Here is a 25,808-nt window from a genome sequence, read left to right as displayed (position 1 = left end):
AAATTATCAAACAATATCCTTAATATCACATGCAAGTAAAATTTTGCTGAATTCAAAAATGGTTGCAGCAGTACATGGACAGGGAACCGCCAGAAATTCAAGCCAGATTCAGAAGAGGACATGGAAAAAGGGATATCATTGCTGATGTCAGGTGGATCCTGCCTGAAAGCAGAGAATACCAAAAAGATGTTTACCCGTGTTTTATTGATTAGGCAAAGGTATTTGACTGTGGGGATCCTAACAAATTATGGGTAACATTGTGAAGAACGGGAATTCCAGAACACTTAATTGTGCTCATGAGGAACCTGTATTTAGACCAGAGGCAGTGGTTTGAACAGAACAAGGGGGTTCTGCGTTGTTTAAAATCAGGAAAGGTGTGTGTCAGGACTGTATCCTTCCACTATATTTATTCAATCTGTATGCTAAGCAAATAATCCATAAAGCTCAACTATATGAAGAAGAACAGGGCATCTGGATTAAGAGTCATTAACAACCTGCATTGTGCAGATGACACAACCTTGCTTGCAGAAAGTGAAGAGGACTTGAAGCACTTACTGATGAAGATCAAAGACTAAAGCCTTCAGTATGGATTGTATCTCAACGTAAAGAAAATAAAAATCCGGATCAAAGGAGAATGAAGAACACCAAGGACCCAAGGTAATTACAAGCCCAAGAGACAGAAAAGGCCACATAAACCAGAGGCTACAGCAGCCTGAGACCAGAAGAACTAGACGGTGCCCGGCTACAACCGATGACTGCCCTGACAGGGAACACAACAGAGAACCCCTGAGGGAGCAGGAGAGCAGTGGGATGCAGACCCCAAATTCTCATAAAAAGACCAGACTTAATGGTCTGACTGAGACTAGAAGGACCCCAGTGGTCATGGCCCCCAGACCTTCTGTTGGCCCAGGACAGGAACCATTCCTGAAGCCAACTCTTCAGACATGGATTGGACTGGACACTGGGTTGGAGAGGGATGCTGGTGAGGAGTGAGCTTCTTGCATCAGGTGGACACTTGAGACTATGTTGGCATCTCCTGCCTGGAGGGGAGATGAGAGGGTAGAAGGGGTTAGAAGCTGGTGAAATGGATACGAAAAGAGAGTGGAGGGAGAGAGCAGGCTGTCTCATTAGGGGCAGAGCAATTGGGAGTATGTAGCAAGGTGTATATGGGTTTTTGTGTGAGAGACTGACTTGATTTGTAAACTTTCACTTAAAGCACAATAAAAATTATTTAAAAAAAGAAAAGGAAAATCCTCACAACTGGACCAATAAGCGGCATCATGATAAACAGAGAAAAGATTCAAGTTGTCAAGGATTTCATTTTACTTGGCTCCACAATCCACACCCATGGAAGCAGCGGTCAAGGAATTAAAAGACGCACTGCATGGGGCAAAAGGCCTTCAAGTGTTAAAAAGCAAAAATGTGACTTTGAGGACTAAAGTGAGCCTGACCCAAGCCCTGGTATTTTCGATCATATCATATGCATGCAAAAGCTGGACAATGAATAAGGAAGACCAAAGAAGAATTGACGCCTTTGAATTGTGGTGTTGGCAAAGAATATGGACTATATCACGGACTGCCGGAATGAACAAGTCTGTCTTGGAAGAAGTATGGCCAGAATGCTCCTTAGTAGTGAGGATGACAAGACTTCTTCTTACATACTTGGACATGTTATCATGAGGGACCAGTCCCTGGAGAAGGACATCATGCTTGGTAAAGTAGAGGGTCAGAGAAAAAGAGGAAGACCCTCAAGGAGATGGACTGACACAGTGGCTGTAATGAGGGGCTCAAACATAGCAACGATTGTGAGAATGGCGCAGGACAGGGCAGTGTTTGGTTCTGTTGTACATGGGGTTGCTATGAGTCAGAACTAACAACAACAAGAAGCACACATCTGTCAGTTTGTTGTACTGTGGCGGCTTGCGTGCTGCTGTGCCGCTGATATTTCACATACCAACAGGGCCATCCATGGTAGGTTTCAGTGGAGCTTCCAGAATAAGGCTAGGAAGAATGGCCTGGTGACCTATTTCCAAAAATGAGCCAATGAAAACCTTATGGATCATAACAGAACGCTGTGTGACTCACTTGCTTTGGACACGTCATCAGGAGGGATCAGCTGCTTAAGGAGTACATCATTTTTGGTGAAGTAGGCACCAGACAGGGCAAGGGAGACCCTCAATGAGGTGGACTGGCACAACAGCCGCAACAATGCACTGGAACATGCCAGCAATCATGAGGATGGCAACGTTTCATTTTGTTGTACACGAGGTCACCATGAGTCAGAGTCAACTCCGCAGCCTACCTGTCTCTATCTAAACACACATATGCAAGACTCCATGGGTCTGTGTATATGCCTTTGTGAGACTGTGCATATGTGTGTTTGTGCTTCCGTGGGTCCCAACAGGTGTACATCTGTGTGTAGGGACTTCCGGGGTCTGAGTACACATGTGCCTCTTTAGGTCTAAGCATGTGAGCCTCTGTTGGTCTGGGCATGAATGGCATGTGCTCTTCCAGGTTTGAAAATGCATGTACCCCTGTGGAACTGGGCACATGAGCTTGTAGGCAGGTCCAAACACGTGTGCATGACGTTGTTCGTAGCACATATATGTGCATATATATGTGTGCTGCTGTGGTCTGAGCCTGTACATGCTCTTCCTACGTGTCTCAGGGATTGCAAACTCAGATCCCGACACGGGCCAGGCAGGTTAACACAATGTGCGGGTCAGGCTGTCTAAGATAATCAGTATAGTCACCAAGTATACAATCCACGCCCCCCTACACACACTCACATTCAGAAAAATGTAGGCACCATGCCCATCAAACAATAACCTTCTTTGGCTGGGCCGCCAACCTCAGGTAAAACAGCCATGACAGATGAGGGGCTCACCAAGCTGAAGGAGGCGCTTGGGGTGTGGGGGCTATGGAGGGGCCCAGGTAAAGGTAAAGAGTGGAAAGGGTGAGCTGGGATGATCCCAGGCCCCACACCTGGACCCACGGACAAGGATCTGCCAGGTGGGATGATACAAACACCCCGGGTCACCATCCCAGGCAGCCGCTGTCTCCAGCCAGGCTGCCGCTACCTCTAACACTGACCTTGGCCCCAAGGAAGGCCTGGCGCTCTGCTCACTGGGTACAGGAGGTACTCAGGCTTGAGGGAGGGGAGGGAGGGGACTGGTACTGTGGTCTAATGGTAAAGACCAGCCTGGAGGCCCTGGGGTCATCTCGGTCCTTGCCTGGCCTTCCATAAGGATGATGAGACTCCAAGTTTTAACATTTCAGGGTGCTGCAAGTATGTATGTGTAAACATGGAAGCACCATTGTCTCAGGAGGGCCTGTGGGATCCGCTGAGGGTATGCTTTGGGGCTCAGCATACACTCTGCCCCCCTTATTTTTAGGCTGGGTGCTGGGCTGGCCCACCAGGCTCTCCCTTTGCCCCACTTCTACTCCTGCCCTTTGCTCCATCCTCTCCCTCACAGCCTTGGTCCTCTTCCCAGGAGGATCCACCTGGCTATCAGTGACTCCTAGAGCTCTGCCTGGAGGAAAATTGACCTGCCAAGTCACTCCCTGTCACTCCCTCATCCAAAGGCACCTAAAGGTGCTCAGATGGCCCATGCATATACTCAGTGTCACACCCAGGACCTGACAAGGCTCAAGGCTGGGGCCTGGTGACAATGTGTAGTCCTGGTGTGGCCCAGTGGGGTTGCATGTCCCTGATGGCAGCCAGCTGGCCCAGGGAGAACATACAGAGATACCTCTTCTCAGCCCGCCAGCTCCCCACCCAGTGTGTGCACATGGACATGTGCGTGCAGACACATGTGATGGACCACACAAAGCCCTGCTTGTGACCCATGCAGCCTTTTGTCCCTGAGCCCCATGCCAGGGCTCTCAGGGGGGCTATTTGTCACAGTCATTCTTGGCAGCACTGGGCAAGATGTGCTGTCCACCTGCAGAAGCCCCCAGGAAACGAATGGAGTTTAGAGAGGGATATGGGGGGTAGGGAGGGCGCTCTGTGCTGAAGCCACCAAATGCCCCGAACCCCCCAAAGCAACGGTGGGGTATGCGCTGCAGTCCCTGAGCCAGGATCACCCTGTGAGGTGGGAGAACAGCACTCCCCTTGCTCCAGAGGCCCTGACAGAACACCCACAGAGGAGGGGCATGGTGCGGAAGGTACAGGCCCTTGCTGAGGGGGAGGCCTTTGCAGCCCCACAGCCTTCTGCTCCCAGGACCATGGGAACAGCCTTCAGCTCTGGTCAACTGTGGGGACACAGACAGCAGTCAGGCCCAGTCCCTGGGTCTGGGGGACCTGACCTTGGTCTCTGGGACCTGCACCTCTGCCCCAGGTCCCATCTCCATGCTGAGATCCTGTTGTCTTCTTGTCCTGCCCACCCGCCTTGGGACTGCAGTCACATCCTCCGCTTGGATGTCTCTTCTGGGGCTGGCAGGCTCCCCAGTCCCCCTTCTTCCCAAGCCAGGCCAGATTCACAGGATGCGCCTAGGTCACACTGCCCACCTCAGCTGACAGCACCTACCAACCCTGCCAGCCCCCAACCCCAGCTTCCCAGTGCCATCCAATGCAAGGTAATGGGGAGAAGTCTCTGAAAAACCAGAGAAGGCCCCTCCTCTCCCACAGGCTCATCAGGTCATTGTCACAAGGCCTATGCTCCCTGGCTGGAATCCTGGCCTCATCCAGGTCTTCCTCATTCCTGCCACCACCCTCGAGTGCCAGGCCCTCAGTCTCTCTCAGCCTCACCAATCCTGCACCCACAGTGCCATGCCACCCTCCACACTTAGGCAGCACTGAAGCCATCCCACCACCACCACCTCGCCAGTGTGGCTTCTCCCCCCAGCTGCACCCTGGGTTTCAGCTGGAGGATCGGGACTGGATACCTTATCAGCCCCTCCAGACCCCACCCTGGGAAACCTTCAGCCCATAGCAGGGCCTCCCCCCATTCCCCACTGGAAATCTGGGTCAGATTTCAGGCCCCAACCTCTCACCCAGGAGCCAAGTGTCTGGCCTAGGGGACACATCCCACCCTAGCACCCTGCCGGGCGCAGGCTTAGCCTGACAGTTCTGGCAGAGGGTCCAGCCTGGGACCCTCCAAACCAGAGCACCGGACACTCACTGGGACTGAACAAGGAGGGCTCAGGATTAAGCAGAGGCCTCTTCCACCAGTGCCAGGGAGAACACCCAGCTTGAGGGCTGATGGGAATTGCAGTTCTGGACCCAAGAGCTGATGGGAGTTGTAGTTCCTGGACCTGCATTTCCCCCCCCAACCCCCCCTCCCCCCACCCACTGGGGACTCAAGGAAGCTGTAGCTGCTCATCTTTCTAGGGAAAAGTCTCCCTTTTTCCTCCCAGAATCCCTTGGCTCTTAACCCCAAGATCCAAGCTAAGGACCTCACTACCTCTGAGGGCTGGGCACCAAAAAGCCAGCAACTGCCTGGCCAGAGGACATTTGGGGGCCTGGGGGCACATGTTGGGAAGGAAGGGGACTATCAGAACAGGCTAAGGCCAGGCAGCAAGCCCCTTGGGCGTGGGCTGGGTGCAGGGACAGTCGCCCCCCGCCCCTCAGAGTCACGTGGGCCCCGGGGCAGGGGAGGGGGGAGAGGCACTCACCAGTACTGGGCTCACACTCCTCCAGGTCCTCATCATCGCTCGGACACTCAGCTGAGGCCACCAGGAGGTCATCTGTGTTCTAGGGGGCGAGAGGAGGGGTGGGGAGAGAAAGGGTTCCCGGTGGGTCAGCAGGCTCCACAGCCCCCTCTTAGGTGGGACGGCAGGAGGAGCACAGGGGAGTCAGGCAGCCCTGTTCAAGGCCCAGCTCCTAGATCACTGGCTGGGTGACCTTGGGCCTCCTTTCCTCGGGTAAGGGCACCAGCCCTGCAGTGGCTCCCCCAGCTCCTGAGGATCAATGGGACAGCTCATGTACTGCATCTTATTTCCGGGAAGGCTCAGGAGACTGGACACCAGACCTGGGGCTGCAGGGCAGAGCTGGGGCCCAGGGTGCATCGGGACAGGGCATCAGGGAGCCCAGCCTGGGCAGAGTGGGGAGCAGGACCCAGAGGAGTTCCTGGGCTCCAGCTCCACCTCCCCAACACCCCTCTTCTCTCTCCCAACCCCCTTCCCAGAGCCAGAGAGAACCCGCTGCACACAGTAATTAAGGGCTGTGGTTGCCATGACAACGGGAGTCGACTTTGTCAGCATTTTCTTTCCTCCTGATTGCAAAGAAAGAGAATCCCCAAGACAGAGTGAGTGTAAGGGGGGGGCGTGTCACTTGGGAGGGCAGTAGGGAAGAGACTCAAGGAAGGGAACCCAAAGTCCAGGCAGGAAGGGGTCACCCCGCCACAGAGAGAGACTGCAAGAGAAGGAAAGGGCCAGGCTGCAGGGCCAAAGTTGGGAGGGGTCTGGGGGGAGGGGGCAAAGGGCTCCCATCCTGCCTCTTCCTGCCCCCCAGCTTCAGACTCTGCAGCCCTCACCCAGGGGAAGGGGGCGTGGGGGACCAGTTTCCCTTCTATATTGTTCCCTCACCAGGCGGCCTCCTGCACTTCTCTGTGGCAGCTGGATCCCGAGGCTCCACCCCCTCTTCCACCTGGACAGCCTCAAATGGCCCAATACAAGGCCCTTCTTCCCCAGGCGTGGAGGCTGCTGCTCTTGTTTGGCTCAGCCCGGCAGACATGGTGGGCACTGGCCTGGGGCAGAGCCCAGCCCTTCTCACATGCTCCCCGGGACCCCAGGGGCAAGGCCTGGGCATTGGGATTCCCTTGGTTTTCTTGGCAAATGGGAACGGGAAACAGACACTCGAAGAGCCTGCCTAGCCCCCTACCCCCATTCTCTCCCACTTAAGTCCCAGGTTCCCTCAGAGCCACAGCCTGGCAGAGAGGAGGGGCTTTCAGCACCTGCAGCCCATCCCTCACTTACAGAGGGAAAAAAAGCTGAAGCCAGGCAGATGGTGGAGTAGAAACACATCCTCATGGCCGCCCCTAGGTCCCTCCTTCGCCCAGGGAGGACAGAGGCCCCTCCAGGCCTAGAGGCCCAATAGTCGCCGGTGGTGAGTTAGGGTGATGGGGGATCGAGGGCAGCTTTCAGGGGTAGTGGTTGAGTGTAAAGACTAACTAGGCCTGAGTAAGGTAGGTGAGAGCCCTCATTAGGCCAACAGTCCACAGCAGGCACTAGAAAGTTCCGCCCACCCCCAGGGCTGCCTCAGTCAGTTGCACACACTGGGTCAGCTTTGGACAACAGGAAAGGCAGGCCTGTCCGGACCCAGCAGAGCCTCAGTTCCCCAGGTCCAGCCCTCCCCCGGGCACTCAAATCACTTGTACCTGCCTGACCAGAAAGTGCACATGAGCAGGTGGGGTGAGCCTTGGGGGAGGATAGACCACCAGAGGACCATCCAAAATGAAATCCCCATCAGGACCATAGACTCAGGGGTCCCTGAGGCCCCTGAGGTCACACAGAGAAGGCTGTGAAGGAAAGGACTCAGTAGCCAGGAGGGGCTGCTCCTAGTCCCTACCAGCCTGGGTGCTCCAGGCCTGGGTGCCCACATCTAGCCCCCCCAGTGCTGCCCCTCTGTGCCCTGCCCAGCAAGATGCTATGCACCTCCCACTCACTCCCAGGGGCACAGGACATAGCCTGCATTATGGGGAGGGGGCAGAGTGAGTCCCCAGACTTCCTCTCGTAGCTGGGGTGGTCTTCCCTGGTCTGCCTAGGGCACCAAACTTTCCTCAGCTCTTGGAATGGCCCGTCTAGAAATAGTGGCCACCTCCATATCCACAACATTCCTCATCACCAGGGTGCTAGCCCCTTCCTGAAAGTGGGTCTTGCCCACCTTACCTGAACCGTCACCACGGCAGCAAGGACAAGGCCAAAGGCCTTTAGGATTCCACCAGACCTCTTGGGCCCTCACCTGGGCACCACAATTACTATGCAGACATCAGCCCTACCCGCCCCAGCCCTGCCCCTACCCACCAGCCCACATGGGCCCTTACCTGGGTGGTGCTGTCCCTCAACGTGGGGGAGCGGCCCCGGCGCGTGGTGGTTGTGGCCATGGTGGTGGTGGTCTCCATGATGGTGGTAGCCATGTCGGCCAGCAGGGTGGTGGCCGTGGTCTCCGCACTAAGCAGCACGGACGGCCCCTCCCCCACCAGGCGCAGGTGGCCCTCGGTCCGCACATTCGGGTCGCTCTCAGCGGCCAGTGCCAGCACCTTGAGCCCATTGTAGTAGAGGCCGGACACCTGGCCCTGGAAGGGGCGACCCTGATCCCGGCCCCCAATCTTGATGGCAGCCTGGCTGTTGAAGATGGTCAGCTGGCGGCCTGGGGGGAGGAGGGTGGGTGGGGGTGACAGACAGAGGAGGGACAGGCAATGGGGGAAGACCAGAACAGGATAGGGAGTATGGAGGGGGGCCGAGGGGAGGAAGGAGAGATGGAGGAGGAAACCAGCGATGGGGAGGAGGAGACCAGCGAGGGGGAGGAGGGAAGGTGTCAAGAGGGAGAAAGGAGGAAGGGGCAGACAACCAAAGGGAAAGTCCTCATCAGCCACTGGCCCCTGCCCAGGCAGATGGGAGCCCCATAGAGGGGGAAGGTCCCCAGGGCACACATGGGCTGGGAGAAGGGAGCCCAGGGACCCCCGCGCCCACCATGCTCATGCCTCTTTCTCCTTCCCCCCTTACTCCAGTGACATCATCACCCCTCTTTCTCTTCTTGCAATTGGACCCTCACCTTCTCCCTTCTAATCCCCAGTGTCTGCCCCAAGCCAGGAAGCCCTTGGAAGCAATAGACAGAGGAGACAAAAAGGCAGAGAGACCCAGAAGGAGACTGCCAGGCAGAGATGGGCCCGTGCGTGTCAGAGAGGTGGCGAAGGCAGGACCAGGCACCCAGAAGGCGGGACAGGGCATACATAGGGGGTTGGGGCAGCAGTGCGGGCCCCACTGCTCCAAGCTGGCCTCCCTCACTCTGCCCGCCCCCCACAACCAGCCCAGGACCTCTGGCCCTGGCTCTCCTCTCCTCCCTGTCCAAGGTCCAGGCACTGGCCACAAAACTGGCCTGTGCGGCAGAGCCTTCCTCCCCGCCAGGGTGTGCAAGCACAGAAATGGAAAATGTTAAAGGGACCTGGCTTCGCTTGCTGACAGCCAAAAAAACACGCTCCAGCTCCAATCTGGCCCCACTCGGCAGTCACACCTCAGAATGCCCACTGGTTGGGCTTGGCTGCTGTTTGGTTTTAGCGGATCTGGGGGTCAGTTTAACCCTCTGAGTTTGTCGCTTTGGTTTGGTTTTTAGAAAAGATGTTTATTATGTTTAAGTTTAGATTTAACTTTGTTTTTGGAGTTGGCTTATTTTGGGGGGGAAGGGGTTGGGCAGAGGGATGATTACATTGCCCCCTTCTCCCCGGACCTTGAGCTGCTGGCGCTGCGGAGTTTAAGACCTGGCTTAGCCCTTGTTAGCCTCTGGTTAGTGCCTCGTTAGAGATCTGGTTTAGAGTTAGTGCCTGTACACCCCAAGACCCGGGCTGAGGATAGTCCAACTTGTGAAACTCACACCCTCTTTGGAAACACAGCTTCTCTGGGACACCCAGGCTCCTGCCCACGCCTCTGGCCAATGACCAGCCACTGGTGTGTCTCCCAGCCCCTCTGCTTAGCCTGTCCTCCAGCACCCTCCCACCGCCTGCACCAGCAAGGACAGCCCCTGGAATGGTCCCAGGAACAGGCAGGCTCCTGAAGCCCCTGCTTCCTTAGCCCAGGCCAGAGAAGGACTAGGGAGGACACTCTGCACAGTCATCCCCATGGTTCTCACATGCCCAGGCCCCCCACATGCTCCATCACACCATCTGACAAATGGCGGGGGAGGGCTGGGGCCCGGAGTGGTCAAGGACTAGGCTGGCAGCTGAGAATGCCGGACCCAGAGAAGTCCTTGAGGACTGCTGTGTCCAGAGTTTCCCAAAGCAATGTGTCCCAAGCCATGAGAGTTAGGAAAAAAAACAATAGGGAGAAGGTTCGCAGTGGTCAAATGAGTTTGGGAAACACACCATTTCACCATGAAACAGGCTTCTTTCTCACAGGACTTCTTAGGACCTTTACGAAACTGATGTACACGTGACTCCCTGAGAAGAATCAGGATTCAGGACTTCCTAAAGTTATTTCACCACAAAGCTCTTTACTGTGAAGCACCTCACGGGACCATGCTCCACAGAACATGCTTTGGAACCAGGTAAGTGATTCATTCAATAAAAATTTATTGAGCATCTACCACAATACCAGGCACTGGTGATAAAATAATCCCTCCAAGAACGCCTGGCCCTTGTTCTCAATCGCTTTCCGGCCCCTGATGTCATCCGCGAGGTCAGCTGAGCTGAGCAAAAGTGAGCTATCCCTGTAGTACTAAGGGAAATGAGGCTCAGAGAATGGAGCGGTTTGTCCAAGGCCACACAAAAAGTGCGTTCCCATTCCACTTTGGGAAATGCTGAGCTAGCCCAATGCTTCAAGTCCTAGAAGAGGAAATAAGAGGCTTGAAGAGAAGGTGTGAGCACGTGGCTGGTGAGGGGCAGCTGGGGTTCCAATCCAAGTCTGAGCTCTTGCCTCTTCTAGACCACAAATCCCTCCAGCACTCCCCCCTTCATAAAAACGGCCTGTTCAGCTTTCCCCACCCTTGGGGTCACAAGTTGTCCTGGCCTCAGCCCAGGCTGCTCCCTTGGCCTCTGATTTGAGGGGGTGGGGTGGGTAATGGAGAGGAAGCCACATAACCTTAGCAAACTTGGTCCCTGTGGCCCCTGCCCCTGCCCCCACCCACCATGAACTCCTCAAAGGGTTCCAGCACTCCCCCCTTCATAAAAACGGCCTGTTCAGCTTTCCCCACCCTTGGGGTCACAAGTTGTCCTGGCCTCAGCCCAGGCTGCTCCCTTGGCCTCTGATTTGAGGGGGTGGGGTGGGTAATGGAGAGGAAGCCACATAACCTTAGCAAACTTGGTCCCTGTGGCCCCTGCCCCTGCCCCCACCCACCATGAACTCCTCAAAGGGTTAAAGTTCGCCCCGCTGGAGACAGCAGCCCAGCGTGGCTGGGGGCTGTAGGTTTTAGCGATGTCCGTTAGAGTCCCTTTAACTTTTTGTCCTGTTATGGATTTATCACATCTGGTTATCAGCACGTTTAGTCCCCGCTGGCCTGTGGGGGCTGGAGGTTACATTGGGGGTTTTAGTTGGGGAAGGCCCCAGTGGATATTTAAAAGCCAAGTTATCAGCTGGTTAAGTGGACGTTTAACAGTTCTACTTCCCCCCTAGAGTTTAGCCTTAGAGGTACAGAGCTCGCCCAGCCTCCAAAGCGAACAGGAGGACTGTGATGGCTTTGCCCTTGGCCCCCAACTTCCCTTGGTGGCAAGAAGCCTTCTCCCTCACCCCAGCAGCACTGGTGGGCCTCATGGCAGTCTACTCTGTCTTCCCCTGTGAGACCACCCCTTCCTCCTCCATCTCCCCTAGTTCTCTCCTCAACTTCTAAGAGGCCTTCTGGACCACAGCGGTCCATGCCAGAGACAGCGGCCCACAGGCAGCCTTTAGGGGTCTTTCCAGTAGGATCTGAGGCCCCATTCTTCTTTTCTCCCTAGATGACCCTGGTGCCACCTTTCTGTGCCTCCTTTGTCCCCTTCTTGCCCTCCCTGCTTGTCCAAAGTCTTCCTGCCTCGGAATGTTGTCCCTTTTCAAAGCCTCTGGGATGGGCCTCGGGCAGAGGGAACTGACCTGCTGACCCTAAGTTCCCAGCCTGCTCATAACCTACCAGCTCAGTGTGCCTGCAGGAGGTCCTGGGGTCAGGATCTCCTGGATGGTCCTAGCCTGAGAAGAGGGACTCTTCCTCTTCTAGGAACCCCACCCCCAAGTCGCCAAGCTAAAATGCACAGACCCTTGACCACAAATGGGAGGGGAGCCTTCTGGAAGGACAATTGTCCCTTTACCTGGGGGTGGGTGACGGGGAAGTCACGGATAGGGGAAGAGAGAGCTCTGTACCTTTAAGATAGTGTTTTTAAAGTTAATTAATTAATTAATTCTGATTAATTACCTTTGTCGAGCAGCCACTCATCAACTACTCGACCAAGCCGGTAGGGGATTCTCTGTCTAGCAATCGCCAGGCGCTCGTTATCAAAGTTTCCTTGGAAAAGTTTAGAAAGACAGTAGGTTTCTCAGGCAGCGAAGTCCAAAGGAGTTAGAAAAGTAATTATTCATTTCTCAGGAGTCTCAGAGTAAGCAGTAACATCCACGGAAAGAGGGGCCACGGTCCACCAAAGCCAAGACAAGAAAGGCTGGGTCCCTCCTTTGGCCCCAGCCCCCTCCCGAGGCTCCCCAGCCGGAGCCAGCCCCACCCTGGGGGCAGGAGCAACCCAAAGAAAAATTGAGAGGAAAAAAGAAGGAAAGAGAACTGAAAGAAAAGGCAGCTGGAAGGTCAAAGGTCAGAGGTTAAACAGGATTATCTGTGGTCAAACTGTTGAGGCCCCACTTAGGTCCCCATCCCAAAGTGGGGCACTGGGGCGGGAGGGGGGCATTTAGCAGGTTTAAGTCTGGGCCCAGCTGGTTACTGCGTTTAGAGGGCGGTTTAGAAGTGGGGGCGGGTTAAGCGGGGTTTATGCGGCTTTTAGAGGGGTTACCCGGCACACGCATTTACCACTGAGATTTAAACTTCTCCGAGCATCTCCACTCCCTTTACTGCCATGCGGCTTCCAGCTTCCTTCCTTCCCCACCTCACACCACACCCTGACAAGTTCCACCTCAACCCCTTGCCAAACCCCTCCGCTGCACTGACTGCGGCACTTCCTGCCTCTTGCCCTGCTCCTGGCACCCTTTCCGCCCTGGAGCCACTGCAGGTGACAACAGCTGAGGGCCTGGCTGGGGCCCACCACCACCCAGCAGCCCCCAGAGCCTCCCTGCACCACCTTCCCGCCTCAGCAGGCTGTCCCACAGCCCTCTGTGTGCTCCCCAGCTCACTTCTTCTCCCACCCCATCCTCCTCCCCAGTAACCTCCCTACAGGTGTCCCCTTCCTCCTCAGCCCTCGCCTACCTCTCTTCTCCCATCTCAGCTCCATTTCAAGCTCCTCAAACTACTCTGCTCACATCCAGGACCCCCATCCTCTCCTTTCTGCCCTCAGGAGCCAGCCCCAGCTCCCCGAGGCCCTCTCGCCCATCTTACTCACCCTACCAGCTCCCCATGGCTTTTCTCCTTCAGCTTCTCCAATTCCTAACCCTCACCCCTCTTCCAGTCCTGGGCTACCCATATGGATACCCACTTATTCCTCTCTCCGCTGTCCTTTCCCCAGCCACTGGAGGGGCTGGGGAAGAGTGTGTGTGTGTGTGTGTGTGTGTGTGTGTGTGCTCATGTGTACGGAAAGGGGATTGTCAGTGTGCTCAGGAGTATCTGTGAGTCCTCCCTGCGTCCATGGGCTGTGGATGATCCCAGTTGGCAGCAGTAGAAATGGAAATGATTGTCTTTCAGGATCTGGACACTATCCCCATTGAAACCACTTACTCACTCTCCACTAACTCACTCCCATCCCCCACCCCATTCCCGCCAAGCTGTGTGCACCTGCCAGGGAGCTCTGGGCCTGGGTCTGCCTAGATCTCCCTAGAGATTCAAGACACTCGTGTTTAAGCCAAAAATGGACGCTCGCTTGTTTATTCACTCAACAAACATTTGCTGAGTGCCTACTCTGTTCCTGGGGCTGAGCACTGAGGGTGGAAAGAGGAAAGCCTGGGCCTTGCCCACAAGGAGCTCAGTCAAGCAAGGGAGACTGGTGACCAGTGGTGTTATGTGTGCCATTACAGGTAGCACAGAACTCCCAACCCTAGGAAGCAGGGGGTGGAGGAGAGGTGAAGAGGAGTCAGGCCAGGAAGTGGGGAAGGGGACACACATGCAGGACACACAGGCAGGAGGACAGGAGGCACTCAGGGAACTACGGGCACTGGGGTAGCTATGTGTGTGTGTGTGTCTATGTGAGTCCTAGGAGGAATGGAAGTGTGTACGTCTCCTTCATCAGTGGGAAGCTGAATATATAACAGTTCTAACAAAAGCTCTGTTTATTGAGCTTCTCCCCTACGCCATGCTGTTCTAGAGCTTTCCTTATATCATCTCATACTATCCCTATAAGGTGGGTGTTAGCCCCACCTGTCAGAGATGGGAATTGAGACTCAGAGGTTAGATGACGTGTCCAAGGTAATACAACTTGTCAGTAATAGATCCAAGACTAGAATCCAGGTCTGGCTGACTAGGACCCACAAGCTGTGTCCCTGTGTCCCCTAAAGTCTGACAAGCCCCAGTTTCTGGGCCGGTGCTTACTGCTAACCTGGCCTGTGGTAGTGGCTTGGAATGTGACTCAGCTCTTGTAAAGGACCTGCCCTCACAGGGCACGTAGGCAGCTACCAGCCCTCAGGCTACTCCGCTCTGCAGCTGGGGGGCACCCTGGCAGTCTGCCGAGGTCCTCTTCGCCAGCCAGGGGTCTCTGAGCAATGGAGAGCAGGTGTGACTCCCCTGACCCGGTCTCTGATCTGCTGGGCTCCAAGAGACAAAGCTCTGCACCTGGGTCCTGGCTTGGCATGGCGAGGCCTTCAGGTCCTCACGGTCCAGCCCTGTCCAGCATAGGTGCATGTCACCATGGCTACACAGGTTGACAGTATATATGCATTTGAGAGAGAAAAAGAAGTCCGATGCCCACGGGGCAATCACACCCACAGCCTGTCTGTGTCGGCAGCCGTGTATGACTGCGTAGGAGCAGGTGCATGTCTGAGTGACCTCACACATGCCCAGGACCTTGATGTGGGCAGGCACCCCTCTACAGGGCTGTTTTCTCATATGTCTGTCTGACCCTATGAATGTCTGCAGAGCTGTGTGTGTCTGGGGGTGGACATCATCCCCTTTATTCACTGAGGGAGCTGTGAGTCTCCATTCAGGGACTGCCCATGAATGTTTGAGCACTAAGCCTGTGTGGTTGTGAGCTGTGGGCTGGAACTGGCATCTTTAGTCCAGCAGAGGTGGGATGTGGACACCTGCCCCTTTCACTGTCCTTCTGCCCACACCCCTATCCATCAATGTGGCAGCTTCTCTGCCTCCACTTGGCCGTCTCTCCACCAGGAGACCCACTGAGGCAGGGACGCTCCCTCTGCTTCCCATCAGCCCTGTGTGTGTGACTGCAGCATCGCTGGCCTGTATCTCAGCATCTCTGTTTCTGCAGCTCTCACCTACAGTGTTGCTATTTTCCCTCCTCTTTATCTCCTCACCGGGGCTCTTCCTCTCCCCTCCAGGCTCTCTCTACCCCTTCTCTCCCCGGCTGGGGCTGCATGTCAGTGGCTGCATATCTCCTGCATCAATCCTGGAGCTCCCCGTCTTTGCATATGTCTCGGTGACCATTGCCCTATCTCCCCAGTGCTCCCCTGTTCCTCTCACTCGGAGGCGCTTCTCTTCCCTGCCTCCCTCAGTATCTTGCAGTCTCTGCCTCCTCATGTCCCTCATGTCCTCATCCCCTTCCTTCTCTGGGCTCCTCAGACCTTGGCTGGTCCTCAGCTACCACTGCCTGCATTGCTGTGGCTCCCCACCAGGCTGTGAGGCCCCTGCCAGGCCCCCCTGTGCCCCAGATCCCAGCACAGGGCCTTAGGCCAAGAAGGTTGGTGGTGAAGGTTTGGTGAATGCATTTGACCCTATTTTTCATTCTTGTTGTCGCTTGTCTCTCTCTCTCTCCCCTTCATCATGTCCCTTACACCCCAAGACGCTGAGGCCTTTTTTTTCTGGGTCTCCTTCGCTACATTCTCGTTTTATCACGATCTGCTAATATGGGTTCTTGACTCGCTTTGTTTAAGGCCCTTGGTTCTTTTGATCTGTCCTTGGAAAGAGCCCTGCCTCCCTGCCAAGCCAGCATTGATGTTGCCTCCGGATTTTCTCTCCTTGTTTTCTGCCACCTCATTTCTATCTGTCTCTCCTTTCTGAATCTTTCCTCAATCGCGTCTAAGTCTCTTTACCTCTACCTTTCCTCTTCTCTTCCCCCCACACCCCATCGCCATGCTGGACTCCGGCCCTGCGAGCCTCCTGGCTCAGCCCCTCACCCTACCTCCTAGCTAACGCGGACCCCGACTCCACCCCACCGCCTCAGTCCAGCTTTTGCAAATCCTGACTTTCCCTTTAGCCCCGCCCAGCGCTGGCCCCGCCCACAGCCCTCGCCCTTCCCGTAGTCCCGCCCCGCAGCCAGAAGCCTCTCCGCTTAGCTCCGCCCCAGGCCGGGCAGCGCTCCTATCAGACGCTGTCGGCGCCGGCCCCGCCCCACCCGCCGCGCATCCTCCGCAGGCCCGCACCGCCTACCTGCCGGGTACCGCTCGTTGACCGGCCAGCTGTCCACCTGCAGCGTGGCGTTGCCGCCGCTTCGGGTGAAGCGCACCACGTGGTATTTGCCGTCGCTCACGATGGCGTTGGGCTCGTCGATGGTAATATCGTCCGTGCCTACGTTAAAGATCACCCCCACGGTGCCCTGGTCCTGAGGACAGGGAGGTGGAGGTCAGTGAGCAGAAGGAAGCAACCATCCGCTCCTGTAACTCCACCTATGACCACCGCTCGCCCAGCCCCACGGCACTTGACAGCCTCACACGCCCATTTCCCAGGCCTGCCTTTATGGGACAGGTGGGTAAGGCAGGGCTGAGACCCCTTGTGCAGAGAGAGAGGATGTCGGGAGGCTCAGAGGGGAAGCCAGTGGGAGTGCAGAGCCTGGACCAGAGCCCCTTCCACACACCACACCAGACTCTTGCCTTTTCATTCATCTAGAACATTCACAAATATTTACAGAGCACTTACACTGTGCAAGGGCCACTGAGCCCAGGCCAGAGACAGGGAAGACCAGGGAGAAGGCAAGACCAACAGAGAAGTGTACAGAAGCTTGGGGAAGGTCACACACACCCTCAAGCTGCTGGCCCCTGCACCATCAGCACTGAGCAGCCCCAGAGGCTCCCACACTGGGCATCCCTATGCCTCTCCTGGCAGCCTGGAAGGCCTGAAGTAGGTCAGGCTCTTTGTGTGGGGGTGGGCCCTCTGAAGCCAGGGGGGCAGAGAGGTGGAGGGTCTGGGCTGTGTGTCTTCGAGGGTGCAGGCATGGAGCAAGCAATGTTGGAGTGACTAAAGAAAGATAGGCATGGGGGCTGTGTGTGGGGTGTGGGATGGGGCTGGGGAGGGGCAAGTAGAGGAGAGACAGGGACTGAGGCACAGAGAAGGGAAATAAAGAGCCTCAGCGACCTCTGGGCCTGGGCCCCAGGCACTGGAAAGGACACCCTGCGTGTAGCAGTCTTCTGTGTAGAAGCGGCCACCCAGAAACCATCCCAGGAAGAGCCCCCTCGTTGGCGCTGGAGCAAGAGGGGGAGCTCCACTGAACCTCTAAGGTGGGTCAGACCCTGCGAGGGTGCTGATCTCAGGGACTCCTCATGTCATCCCTATTTTATTGAGGAGGAAACTGAGGCTCAGAGAGGTTAAATAACACCCCCAAAATCTCACAGCCCATAAGAGAGGAGCCCCAGATTTGAACCCCACCTGACTCCACAGCCAGTGCTCTTTCTCCTTGCCCACTAGTCTGAGGAAATGTTGACCCTCGGAGCTGGGGGGTGATTTGAGAGGCCCCTAAGGCCAGCCTCCCTCCATCTCTACCAAGGGGTCTACAGAAGTTGGTGGAAGGGCCACTGGGCCCGAAACATGAGGCCCACTGGATTCCTGCACACATACCAGCAGCACTCTTGAACTGAGCCATCTGGGTCCCCCGGACAATCCCCCTCTCCCCAGGCCCCTCCTCCCACACATGACAGATACACAGGCTGACTCAGCCCCCTTCAGTCACACACAGTCACAGGGGCCTAGCCCATCACAGAAACACACAACAGCCCCCAGGATCTTCCTGAAAGACTGCCCTAGCCTGGCCTAGGCATGAGGAACCATTCAGCTGCCACCACGTGCATCTAGTGTAGCTGAAAGGCTTGGTGATACTGGGGGTGGGGGCGGGGTGGCTCACAGATTGCGCAGAGAGCTAGGGGGCAGGGTGCACAGCTTTGGCTGACTGGGACACCCACATCCTATCCTTTTCCCCCATGGGTCCAGCTGTCCAGAACCTGGGAAAGCTCCCCTCCACCCATACATTGTTGTTGTGTGCCATTAAGTCAATTCCGACTCACAGTGACCCCAGGTGACAGAGTAGAGCTGTCCCACAGAGTTTTCAAGGGTGTAATCTTTATGGGAGCAGATCACCAGGTCTTTTGTCCCTCAGAGCGGCTGGTGGGTTCGAACCTCTGACCTTTCAGTTAGCGGCTGAGCATTTAACTCTTGTGCTACTCAGGCTCCTACCCATACATTAAAGCAGGGAAACTGAGGCCAGGCTTGCCTAACAAAGAGTATTAGCAAGCTCCACCTATCCACCACCCACAGACTGACAGCATCCCCAGAGAGACGATCATGTCTGCTCCCCACACGCATGAGGGAAGAGCCAATTTTCCTTGTTACTATTGTTAGTTATAATATCACCCAGAATAGCATCAGCCCCTTGGATGCCTTCCTCCCCACAGGCTCCACCCAGGGGTGGTGGTGGTGGCCCAGGGGCAGATGCAGCCTGGGATTGGGGCCAGAGAGGGCCGGTGAGCCAGGGACTGGGAGGCGGACACCTGGGTTTCCTAGGAGGCAGCAGGGCTTGGTGCCGTGCACTCCGGGGGAGAGGCAACTCCCCAGAGCTGCTCCCGATGTGAAGTCAGTTGTCACTTCTGTTAAAGTCATTAATTCCTAATTCCCCAATTACCTCATTAGGCGGTGGTGGGGAGAACGCGGCCGCTCCTACAGCAAATAATTATGGGAGTCAAAATTAATTTGGCAAAGTGGAGCGACGCTTTATTAGAAACGTCAAATTGCTTTTCTCTTATTTTGCTGCCGCCTCCCCACTCTCTGAGAGCTGCTAAAGACGCTGCGTGGTGGGAGCTGATGTGTCATGGAGGGGGGAGCACGAGGGGAGGGGGGCTGGGGACTGCCCCCAAGGGGCTTCAGCTGTCTAGTGCCCAATGCTCCCCTCAGAGCTGGTCTCTCTCATGGCTCACACACCTCCTCTGGGGCCTGCCACGCTTGCTGAACTCCCCCCATCCCAGGTCAGGCCTCCCCTCCTCCCCACCCTCTGCAGCACCCAGGCACCAGGCCTGTTCCTCCACATCCTGCACCAGGTGAGGCCTGTGAGCAACTGTTGGGAGGAAAAAGGAGGAAATCCCCTCCCCCTGCACCCTGCTCCCCTACCCTTTCTCCTCAGCACTGGGGGAGCCCTGTCCCCTAAGTACACAGCTGTGGGCAAAGATACAGACACGCAACACACAGAGACACAGTCCAGGGGGACAACACGGGTGACCGTTATATTAGCTAGCACTTACTGAGCCTTCATACAGGTAAGGCACTGTCCCAGGGGCTTTGCATATAGTATCTCGTTAAACCGCCCAGCACCCCCATGAAGTCTGTCCTGTTAGTAAGCCGCTATACTGACGAGGGCACTAAGGCCCAGAGAAGTTCGGTAACTGGCACAAAGACAGAGCAAGGGGGTGGCAGAGTTGGGATTCCAAATCAGGCCATGTGCTCCAAAGCCCTGTGGAGCCTCACACAACCGGGAAGAGAGGAGAAGCAGCCCTCACTTTCCGACAGACACAGGCACACCCTGCCACGTGGTCAAGTGGTTCAAACAACTGCAAATAGCAGTCTGCATGGAGTTAGGAAAATGGAGGTACACCCTCAGAGATCATGGGACAGACAGTCCCTCTCACGGTCACACCGTGACGACAGTCACACCCATCATTCCTGACACGTCCTCGTCACATACCCAGGCCCACGCTGTCATACACACTATCCCCTGCCACATTGTCTCTCACCCACAGGCCGTCACTCTCAGTTACAGACCCTGTCTGTTGCACTCACACACAGGCATGGAACTCCCAACCATCTCCTGAGGCCTGAGCAACTGTCTCGCCCGACACCTTTCACTCTGCACCCCTTCCTTACACGCATCCCACCTGGCCTCCCCCGCCCAGCACCCATCAGCTGCCACCTCCACTCTCTCTTCACACCTCCTTCCCCTCTCAGCCTCGGGGAGGCGTGTGCAAACATGGGACACGAAAAGCTGCTTCATAAAGAGGGGTCAGTAGCCACGTCCTCCTCAGGAGACATGAGATGAGGGAGGCCAGGCCCAAACCAACCAACCTTCCCCCTGGCTTCCTCTCTCCCCTCCCAATTCTGCCCTTCTTAGAGCCCAGCACTCCCCCGCCACCCTCTGTGACCTTCCCAGCACTCAGAGGCTGGCCACCCTGCTCAACACACAGCTTGAGGGATGAGAGCAGGGAGAGGAGGCGACTGTGAGGGGCTGTACTTGTGGAGACAGAGTCTGAGGTCAGAGGCCAGGAGTTAAGACCGTAGGGAGGCGGCAGGGGAGAGGCCAAGACCAGAGACGAAATTGACCAAGGCCAGAGGTCATGGGGACGGGTGTAAGGCAGGACCGGGGAGGGGGGGACGGGGCCGCCTGCAGACTAGAGTTAACCCAGTTGCTGTTGAGTCAGTTCTGACTATCGTGACCCCATACTTGTCAGAGTAGAGCTATGCTTCACAGGGTTTTCAATGACTAATTTTTTGGCAGTAGATCACCAGGCCTTTCTTCCAAGGTGCCTCTGGGTTGACTTGGACGGCCAACCTTTTGGTTAGCAGCACGGCGCTTAACTGTTTACGCCACCCAGGGACTCCCTGAAGACCAGAGTTAGACAGTATGAAAAACTGAGGCAAGGAGCAGCGGGTATAGCAGGAGGCCCCGGGTACGGCACAGGCAGAGGCTAGGTCCATGGTGAGGAGCTGGGCTGGGAAGGGACGGCAGGCCAAGGTGGGTGGGAGTGTGCGGCTAGGCCCAGTGGCTGGCCAGAGAAGCTAAAGGGAAGGCAGGGTAAGGGGGCTACCAGAAGGGCAAACGTCAGAGATCAAGAGCAGAGACGGGGCAGGACCTGAAGGCAAGATGGAGAAGCAAGTGTGGGCTGTCCTTGGGCAGAGGAGGTCCTAGGGGGTGGGGCAGGAAGGGGTGCAGGACACACTGGGCACCCTGGGGTGAGCGAGCAGGTGGCAGCCAAGGCAGTCACTAACGTGGAGACATTTTCTAAAGCTACGTAAGAATGGCCTGGGAAAATGCATAAGAGACCAAAACGTGTTAGTGGTTGCCAGGGGCGGGAATAGGGGAACAGGAGAGTCACTGCTTAAGAGGCGCTGAGTTTCTATTAATGGTGGGGGAATAATTTAGAAAAGGATAGTGGCCGTGATTGCACAACACGATGAGGGTAATCCGTCACCAAATTATACATGTAAAAAATTGCTGAACTGGTGTATGTTTTGTTAGATATATAGGAGCCCTGGTGGCACAGTGGTTAAGCGCTCGGCTGCTAACGGAAAGGTCAGCAGTTTGACCCCACCAGCCACTCCATGAGAGAAAGATGTGGCAGGCTCCTTACATAAAAATTACAGCCTTAGAAACCCTATGGGGCAGTTCTACTCTGTCCTATAGGGTCGCTATAGGTCAGAAACGACTCAAAGGCATCAGATTTGGTTGGGGATTTGGGAGGCCCTTGGCTTGGTTTCGGAAACCCTGGTGGCTTAGTAGTTAAGAGTTTGGCTGCTAACCAAAAGGTCGGCAGTTCAAATCCACCAGGCACTCCTTGGAAACCCTGTGGGGCAGTTCTACTCAGTCCTGTAGGGCCACCATGTGTCCAAATCGACTCCATGGCAGTGTGTTTGGTTTGGTTTTGGTTTTGGTTTGGTTTTGGCTAAGTTCCAGTAAGGTCAGAAGACAGATGGTCTCAGGGAGGGGGCAGGTATATTCAAATCAGATGGGTGGGCTCTGGGGTCTCCATGAGTGACTGGGAGGAAGACTGGGCCTCAGAAGTAGAACTACTTAGCCGGAAACTCCGGAATCAGGGGGCAGAGGTTTGGAGGGCTCCGCTTGAGGGAGAGATATGAGGTGAGCACTCCGTGGCAGTGAGTGGACTGAGCAGATTCCGGGGTCAGGGTGAGGCTCAAAGGTTGGGGTCCAGGGCCCGGGGTCCTTACAATGTGCAGCTGCAGATAGTCTCCCAGGCCAGAGGCGCTGTCCACCCGAACCAGCACAGCGTTCCGCTGATGGGTGCTGAAGCCCACGGCCAGGCGGTCCATCCTCGTGCTGGGCCGGTCATTGGGGGGCCATGTGTAGGTGATGAGCGCGCCCCCCTTCCCAAAGATGTATGTGGTCCCAGCTGCAGAGAGAAGGAGAGGGAGATCCAGCATCAGGAGGGTGAGATCAGCAGGTCAGCACTGGGACCCCAGGTCTGGGGTGTGGGGCTCCAGCTGTGAGACCCCCTGCAGCCCCCAGGCCCTGCCACACGAGGGAGCAGTTGGCCAACGGGTACCCGACAGAATCTGTGCACACGCGCAGACAGATGTAGCTGCCTCATCAAGAATTCTAGCTTTAATTACAGCAAAACAGCGAGGTAATGGAGAGAGTGACAGAGAAAGAGCCCAGAGAGAGGCTGCAAGGAGGCCAGAAGGTGAGCGTGCTGTGGGCAGGAAGGACCCAGGGGGCCTGAGCCTGACCAGCTCCACTGCTCCCAGGGCTAGCAGAGGTGATTGATTGAAGGTGTGTGCTTCTCGGGAGCCAGAGCTAAGCAGGCACCAAGGAAAAAGGAGCCCCAGGCAATGGCGGGAGGCTGCGCAGGGGCTGCGTTCAGCTCTGACTCATAGTCCACAGGCGGTGGCCCCTCCAGCACCGTCCCCTACCCTGACTCCCTTCCAAGCCCCTGAAACCCTCCCGGTCCACTTGCCCAGGACTCCCTGCTTTCCCCTGGGGGGGGGCTGCCTCCACCAGAAGATAAAGCTGGGTCCCCAAGCAGGGGTGTCCTGGAGCCCTGCCCAGGAAGGAAGAGACAGACGAAGGGCGTGGTGGGGAGGGGGGAGATTGACAGCCAGAGGAGGAAGGAGGCAGAGAGACAGATGGACAGACAGGGACAGAGAGGGGTGTAGGTGAGAGAAAGCAGGAGAGTGGGAGCCAGAGACGAAGGCTCCCTCTCCCTGCCCTCCCCCACCCCACCCTCTCTCCCCCTCTCCCTCTCCTCCACGCCATCCGGCTGCCGGGGGCGGGTGTGAGGTCCCTAACAATCTCAGCTCCAAAATAAACCCCATTAGTCGCCATGTTCCCTCCTGTGGCTGACTGAGCTCCTTGGGGGTGGGGATGGGGGGCTGGTCACCCAGTTTCCAGGAAGGGAGGCTTGTCTGGGAGGCCTAGAGGACTGGGACTCTGGGGCCTCCAGCGGAAAAAAAGGGAAGAGAACTATCCTGCATTCTTTAGAACATAAATGGAGCAAATGAGATTCATAAAATGTTTAATTAAATAATTAGCCACTAACGACTCCTCTCAAAGCACTTCTTGCGGGGAGGGGGGTTCCAAGGAGGGTTACCCAGAGAGAAACAGAGAGGCAGATAGGGCCTGAGGGCAAAAGCCTGGAGCAGGCTGGGAGAAAGGCTTTGGGGATGGGAGAGCTCTGGAGTGGGACTAGAAGCCCGGGGTAGGGAGGCTGGGAGCTTGAGGGGCAGAATATCCTGGCTCTAGACAGAAACTTGATAACCATGATGGGGGCCCAGCTGGTAACACTAGGGCCTGGTCTCTTCAAGGACCTGGGCATGTCTCCCCGCAGGGATTTGTCCCAGTTCGAGGGCAATCAAGGATAAGGGAACCCTGCCCCAGGGAGTTCCTAGACCCCAAAGGAGAGACAGACCCATGAGTGCTTGGAGGAAGCTACCATCTCATACCCCAGTGAAGAGCTGAAGAGAGTGAAGGCTGTTGCCTGGGTCCCAGAGAGGTAGTGAGGCCAGCAGGGGTCTGGGGGTGCAGAGCCATAAGCTCATCTGTCAGGCCCCGGAAGGATTAACCGCCAGGGTCTGCCACCTGCCCAGGTAGGACCAGAGAGGGAAGGCTGATAATCCAGGGGCAGGGTAAGCCAGAGAGAATGGCGGTGAAGCCTAATAACCCGGACATTGCCCCACGGCCTGCCCCTGGAGACACAGCCCCCAGCAGGCAGGGAAGCCAGCTGTACCCCTCATGTCTTGAATGTCCTCTTTACCTGGGGCCCTGGGAGGCACAGTGGTGAGAGCTGAACCCTCAGAATGGGGCCCCAGGAGAAGGGTGGAGAGCTGGGTGGGAGAGGGGTGCACGGTGTGAGCCGCAGCCCCACCTGTGTAAGGGTCACCTGCCAGGAAAGGGCAGGACAGAAGGCAGAAGATGGACAGACCTCAGCCCCTAACAGGCTCTTCACTCCCGACACTGCAGCACTCTGGAAAATCGGCTGTTTCCATGGCAACCGTAATACCCAGGGTCCTCCCTTCCCCTTCCACTCACAAGCTGCACGTCCAAATTTGGGGGTTGCAGAGGGCCAGGGGAATGGAGTTGCTGACTGTCCACCCACATCTCTTCCCTGGCCTCCCTGGCCATGGGCTACGGCCTCTTCTCCCTGGGGCTTCATGGGTCCAAATAGGGCTGGCATCAGGTTTCCTAGGCCTCAGACCAGCCGAAGGAAGACCCGGCCACCTGGAGCCTTCCCCTCTCAAATCGCCCAGGTGCAGGGAAAAGGAGGCCTTTTCTCTTCACCCCCCTCCCGCAGGGACCCAGCCCCACAGCACCCTGGAGGGGGCCCTATGTGCGCCCAGAGAGCACCTGGGGAGCAGGCAGGGACCAGAGCGAGCAAGGCGGGCGAGCTGTCCCAAGCACCAAGCCCACCAGACACATCCCGAAACCCCACACCCCCACCGAGAGACGACAGCCTCCCACAAAGACCGAGAGGGGCGAGGCAGACCCCCGACGGGAGCCCCAAGGCCCGCCAGAAACATGGTGGTGGGCACACAAAGGCGGGCATTCGCAGGCGGGCACGGAGCTCCCGGCGCAAGGGCAGCGGCTGGCCGGGCAGGACGAGGCGACACAGCCCAGCCCGCGGTGGTCGTGGACGGACGCAGGGCTGCCCGCCGGCCTCCCCAGCCCCGCGCCCCCAGCAGGCCCTGTTCGGCCAGGCCTCCCCCGGGATTTATTGCCCAGCTGCTTTTCCTGCAGCCAGTTTATTACGCTGGGCGCGCCTGTTAAAGCCTAAGGGCGTTTATGCCACTGTGGGGGGACCGGTGGAGAGACACTTCTTGGGCAGGAGAGGGAAGGATGAATGGTTTATTGGACTGGGGCGAGAGTAATCACCCTGGGGAGACGTTGGTCTCCCCAGCTCCACCGCTCAAGCCGGAGGGCGCACAGGGCTCTGGAGGGAGGAGGCGGAGCGGGGGAGGAGCTCCCGCAGGCCCCGCCCCGCCGGCCGCGTTCCAGGGGCGCCTCCGCCTCTCACCCAGGCAAGCTGTTCTCCCCCCTGACCAACAGACTTCCCCCGCCAAGGCACGAGCCGGCCCTCTAGGGGACATGGGACCCAGGGCATCGCACCACATCTAGAACCTCGGGAGGTTCCGGAAAGGGTTCCAGGACAAGAGGGGGGCCTAAGCTACGTCCCAGGATGCTGCCCGAGGGTGGTCTAGACCAATTGGTCTTGACCTCCGTAGGAAACCTGTGGAAACCTGTGAGCTACACTGTGCATAATAGTTCAGGAAGCATATTCCCCAAGGCAAGAGAGCCTCTCTCCAGGCACAAGATGCCACAGGCCCAGGTGCCCAACACCCAAAGGCCCCAGAGTCAGCAGCTTCTGCCTGCATCCAACATAGTCCTCTCAATGCCTCCTAAACCCAGAAATACACTGATCCAGTAAAACACCCTACAAGATGAAAAAAA

The 25,808-nt window shown here is 56.6% G+C and overlaps 1 protein-coding gene across 13 annotated transcripts in view; it reads right to left on the bottom strand.

The window, feature by feature from the left end:
• NRXN2 (neurexin 2) overlaps positions 1-25,808 on the bottom strand; it is a 119,094-nt gene that overhangs the window by 16,006 nt on the left and 77,280 nt on the right. For 7 of the 13 annotated variants that reach the window (XM_064287847.1, XM_064287849.1, XM_064287848.1 and 4 more), the window contains 5 exons: positions 22,076-22,257; positions 16,310-16,481; positions 12,035-12,124; positions 7,986-8,311; positions 5,617-5,695 (listed from right to left, as the gene is read on the bottom strand). In XM_064287847.1, the coding sequence (XP_064143917.1) occupies positions 5,617-5,695; positions 7,986-8,311; positions 12,035-12,124; positions 16,310-16,481; positions 22,076-22,257 (849 nt within the window). Of the gene's footprint in view, positions 1-895; positions 1,041-5,616; positions 5,696-7,985; positions 8,312-12,034; positions 12,125-16,309; positions 16,482-22,075; positions 22,258-25,808 lie in introns of all 13 variants that reach the window. The other 6 variants (XM_064287853.1, XM_064287854.1, XM_064287856.1 and 3 more) reach the window with 2 other exon arrangements.

The sequence above is a fragment of the Loxodonta africana genome, chromosome 7 (assembly GCF_030014295.1).
Source record: "Loxodonta africana isolate mLoxAfr1 chromosome 7, mLoxAfr1.hap2, whole genome shotgun sequence".
In the NCBI taxonomy this organism is placed as follows: domain Eukaryota; kingdom Metazoa; phylum Chordata; class Mammalia; order Proboscidea; family Elephantidae; genus Loxodonta; species Loxodonta africana.
Note: the sequence above shows the minus strand (reverse complement) of the source record. Positions and strands in the feature narration are given on the sequence as shown.